The sequence below is a fragment of the Mastomys coucha genome, unplaced genomic scaffold (genome assembly GCF_008632895.1).
Source record: "Mastomys coucha isolate ucsf_1 unplaced genomic scaffold, UCSF_Mcou_1 pScaffold5, whole genome shotgun sequence".
Lineage (NCBI taxonomy): Eukaryota > Metazoa > Chordata > Mammalia > Rodentia > Muridae > Mastomys > Mastomys coucha.
In genome coordinates, this window is record NW_022196911.1 from 100,092,121 (window position 1) to 100,096,548 (window position 4,428).

At 45.7% G+C, this 4,428-nt stretch overlaps 1 protein-coding gene across 1 annotated transcript in view; it reads left to right on the top strand.

The window, feature by feature from the left end:
* The window catches only part of LOC116077767 (ADP-ribosylation factor 2), a 19,051-nt gene extending 14,851 nt beyond the window's left edge, over nt 1–4,200 (top strand). Inside the window, exons 4-5 of the mRNA XM_031352543.1 lie at nt 312–436; nt 2,348–4,200. Of these exons, the coding sequence (XP_031208403.1) occupies nt 312–436; nt 2,348–2,509 (287 nt within the window). The 3' untranslated portion in view covers nt 2,510–4,200. The remainder of the gene's footprint in view (nt 1–311; nt 437–2,347) is intronic.
* The last annotated feature ends 228 nt before the right edge of the window (nt 4,201–4,428 follow it).

A 4,428-nucleotide genomic window follows, 5' to 3' on the forward strand; every position in this document is an offset into this window, starting at 1 on the left:
CAGCCTGGTCTACAGAGTGAGTTCCAGGACAGCCAGGACGACAGAGAAACCCTGTCTCGAAAAAAAAACAAAAAACAAAACAAAAAAAAGGAGATGGAGCCTCACAATGTATTAATAGCTCAGCCTGACTTTGAACTTGTAGGTGATACTTCTGCCTCAGACTCTGGAGTGTTGGGATTACAAGCCTGCACCATCTTCTTGTTGCCTGCCCCCAGTGAAGTCTCACTGTGAGCAGGGAACAGCTGTGTGGATATATAAACAGCTGCTCTCTCCAGGGTCATGCTGCTAACATGCTTGGAATTTCTTCTCAGGTCTGATTTTCGTGGTTGACAGTAATGACCGAGAGCGGGTCAACGAGGCCCGGGAAGAACTGACCAGAATGCTAGCAGAAGATGAGCTCAGAGATGCAGTCTTGTTGGTGTTTGTAAACAAACAGGTATGTGCTTGTTGGCTTTCTGAATACTGAGGCCAAAATGTACTGCCAGATGGCGCACTTAAATATATAGATACCTAAATTAGATGTCTGCCTACTCCTCCATCTTTTTAGAATGTCATATAGCCACTCCATAAATATTAATGGAGCATCTGCTAAGTTCCAGGATCTGCTGCAGGTATTGGGTACTTAGCAATGAACAAGACACAAAAGTCCCTGCATTTGTGTTTGCTTTGTAGTGGGAGGAGAGGCAGTGAATTAAGACTATTTAGTGTGTCTGGTGCTAAGTGCTGTGGAGGAAGGGAGTGCAGATTGGCTGTGGGAAGTGCCGGGCATGACTTACATCTGAGCCAGGAGGGAAGGGAGCCACAGGTTCAAGAAGCAGAATGAGGGGGTGGACACATGGAAGAGTGGATCCTCTGGGGCTTGTTGGGGAGGAAGAAGCCCATCTAGAAAGGAAGAGCCATGAAATTCGGGGCAAGGCTGGTGCAGAACTGCCCAGCCTCTGGATCTCAGCTGCATCAAACCAAAGAGAAACTGGAGTGGGGGGCTCTGGAGGTGACCTCTGTCATGTCATGGGGCTGTGCGTCCCTTTCTTCATCCCGTGTGCCGCTGAGATTGCACTGTAATGACAGTGCGGCAGCCAGTCTTGTCACTTCAGACTTGCTGAAGGCAGTTCTTCATGTCACTTCCTTTCTCTAAACATGACTCTCTGTGGTGGCTGGATCCTGATTAGCTCACCTGTTACTGTGTGGTGCTGATAGGATCCCAGGCAGTTTCACTGGACAGAACATGCTTTAAGGAAGAAAATAATGGCTTTGTTTTTAATAATAAAAGTAGAACAAGCCGAAGTTTAGAATATAAAATGACACATCTTCCCTGTGTGCGTGTGAGCGTGTGGAGAGCCCTTGGGACTGTGTGGCTGGGAGTCAGGAGCTTTCTCACACTGTGACGTACCCAGGCTGTCCAAAAACCAGCATTCCATTTCAAAAAATCCAGCATTACATTCTGAATGCTGCCTTTCATTCCTTTAGCTTTGATTGTCAGATAAAGGTCAGATTTCTTGAATCTTTCCAGAGACAAGACTTCTATAAGCAATTATGTGATTGCAGACCTATTTAAATACCATAAATGCATACCAGAGATTATGGTATGCATTGTTTTGTAGCCTATATTCTTACTTAGCAAGTATTTGACATTCTTTCATACCAATACATCTAGATCTTCCCTTGATGCTAATATATTTTAGTTTAGTTTTAGCTTAAAAAAACTAAAGCTATTTTATTATTTTTAATATATTTTATTAAATATATTAAATTGTAATATATTTTAATATATTTTAGTTTAGCTGTGTGCCCAGGTATGAGGCAGAGAGAAAAGAGAAAGATTCCTGCTTTATATTCTAGTTAAAAGAGACATGTTGTATAGTCATTTAACACACAGAGTAAATGGCTTTTATCAAACAGTTACACATAGGGTTGCTATAATAAAAAGATGAAGTTGGCCAGTTAAAAGAGGTCCCAGAGCCTGGCAGGCAACAGTGGTGGCTGTGGCTCTTCTCTGGAAGAAGGGGCACTTCGGTGAGACTTTGGTAGGAGGATGTGATCTTAAAATAGGCCTTAGGGGCAAGCACAGAATCGGGGTGACCAGTTGGGAGGTTATTTCCATTATCTGTGAGGAACTGTGGTGGGGTCAGATCAGGGTGTGGCGGCAGACAGGATGGTGAGAGGTGATCAGATTCAGAGTAAATTCTGATGGTTGGACTGTTGGCATTTCCTGCTGTGTGGACTGAGAAAGAAAAAGCTACGGTTTTGGGCCTGAGCAACTGAAATAGGGATGGGGTATGTTTTAGAGGAAGATCCTGTTGTATTGCATGAATACAGGTTGGTAAACTGTTTGCTTGTTTTCTTTAAGGATCTTCCTAATGCTATGAATGCAGCAGAGATCACAGACAAGCTTGGCTTACATTCCCTTCGCCAGAGAAACTGGTACATTCAGGCCACCTGTGCGACCAGTGGAGATGGGCTTTACGAAGGCCTGGACTGGCTCTCCAACCAGCTCAAAAACCAGAAGTGATCAGAAGCGACCCATTCCCCATGCATTGTGGCAAAGCCAGCTGGCCTTTCCCATGTGCATGTGAGCGTGTGAGGAGCCCATGGGGCTGTGTGGCTGGGAGTGGGGGCAGCTTTCTCACACCGTGCCTTATACACGCTATACGAAAACCAGTATTCCATTTTAAGAAAACCAGTGTTACATTTTGAATGCTACCTTCCATTTCACTAGCTTTGATGGTCATTTTTGCTGAGGCCTCCCCGGGTGTGATAGCCAGAGCATCTCTAGGCTGAAAAAGAAGAGAGCTGGAGCCAGACAGGTGCCATTGTTGTGATCCTGGGTCTGGCCTCTCCATACACCCGGAATCCTGTTGGGCTTCAGTGTCCTTTTATAAACAGAAAGGAAGGCTCTGCCGTTCTTTCCATTGTGCCAAAGCCAGCAGCTCACTTGTAGTGCTTTAAGCTGTTGAGAAAAACAGATGCATCATCACCACAGGTGTGAAGAGGTTCAGAGGGGACAGTCCCCAAAGCTTGGTTAGTTCAGACCGGCTCATTCAGCTTGTTTCGATTAGTTCAGACCGGCTCATTCAGCTTGTCGGTTAGTTCAGACCGGCTCATTTAGCTTGTTTTAGCCCAAGGAATCAGTGACCTTCTTCATTAGAGTATCAAGACTGTAACACTAGAGAAGTTTCCAGCCTGTCCCATACTTGCTAAATGGAAACTCTGCGGGCTGCTGGCCCAACAGGAGGCCAGGACTCTTCCCCTAAGCCTCATGGTCCATAGCGGAGTGAAGGTTGGCTGGAGGAAGTGGAGTGAGGTAGCTCTTGTGTTCTGGCATCATGTCTCAGGCCCTCGAGGCTGCTGCTCCCACTTCTCTGTTCTGTGCTGAGTATTCTTCATATGAAGCAGACAGTTGCTCCTGAGTGGAGTTGTCACTGTGTCCCGTTGTCCTGATCTACTGTAGGCTTTTGGTTAGTATCTGTTTGCAGAACTGCACACCCATGAGTTCTGAGAGTTTATGAGAAAGTCAGGAGGTTAATGTAGATGACGTTCCCAGTGGCCCCTGCTCCTCCCTGGGTTGGTGCTAAACTTTGCTCTAGAAGCATCTTTTACCTAGACTGCTCTCGAGGCGTAGGCTCCCTCCTCATGGCAGTGGCATCTGAAGGGCGGCTTGGAAATGTGTGCTGTGTTGTCTTGCAGATGTAGTGATAGGAAGGCCCAGAGAAGAGCTGGCTTCACCCTAAGCCCTCTGGCCACACAGCTCTGGGCCACATTTGTACCTAAGCCCTTTTACTGATTAACGTTTTAAAACTCCTTTCAGAAAAAATTGATCCCTGCTACAGGTGGGGAAACGCAAACTGAACTTCAAATAAATCTTGTCCATTGGTAACAAAGTTTTACAAGGAAAAAAAATTCCATGCCATTGTAAATGTGGGCTGTAATGTTTTTCTTTAAAAAATATCTTAAAGAATGTTCATTGCAATACTGGTGACTAAGTCCAGATGTGATTTTTAATCACAGATGAATTCCTGAGAAATGTTGAAATTGTACACCTCCCATTGGCTGGGAGCCTCTTGTCCTTTGTAATTATGCTTAGTGTGCCTGGCCTGGCGCTAGGCTGCAGTAAACATGTGGTGATTGGTTAGACCTGGCGCTAGGCTGCAGTAAACATGTGGTGATCGGTTAGACAATAAAGAACTTACTTGGGAAGTGGGAGACATGGTCATGGACTCCTGGATGTCTGAGCTGGCTCAAGTCTCTTTCCCCTTATTTCTGACTTTCTTTGAAAACCTTGGGATATGCACCCAGGACACACTAGGAAGTGCCCTACCCTCAGACCCCTGCCCACCTCCTTCCTGGCACCTCACACAACATGTCATGTGGCTTTGGAACTGAGATGCCAGTAAAGTACAAGACAGGGTACTTCACTGCGATTCTGAACAG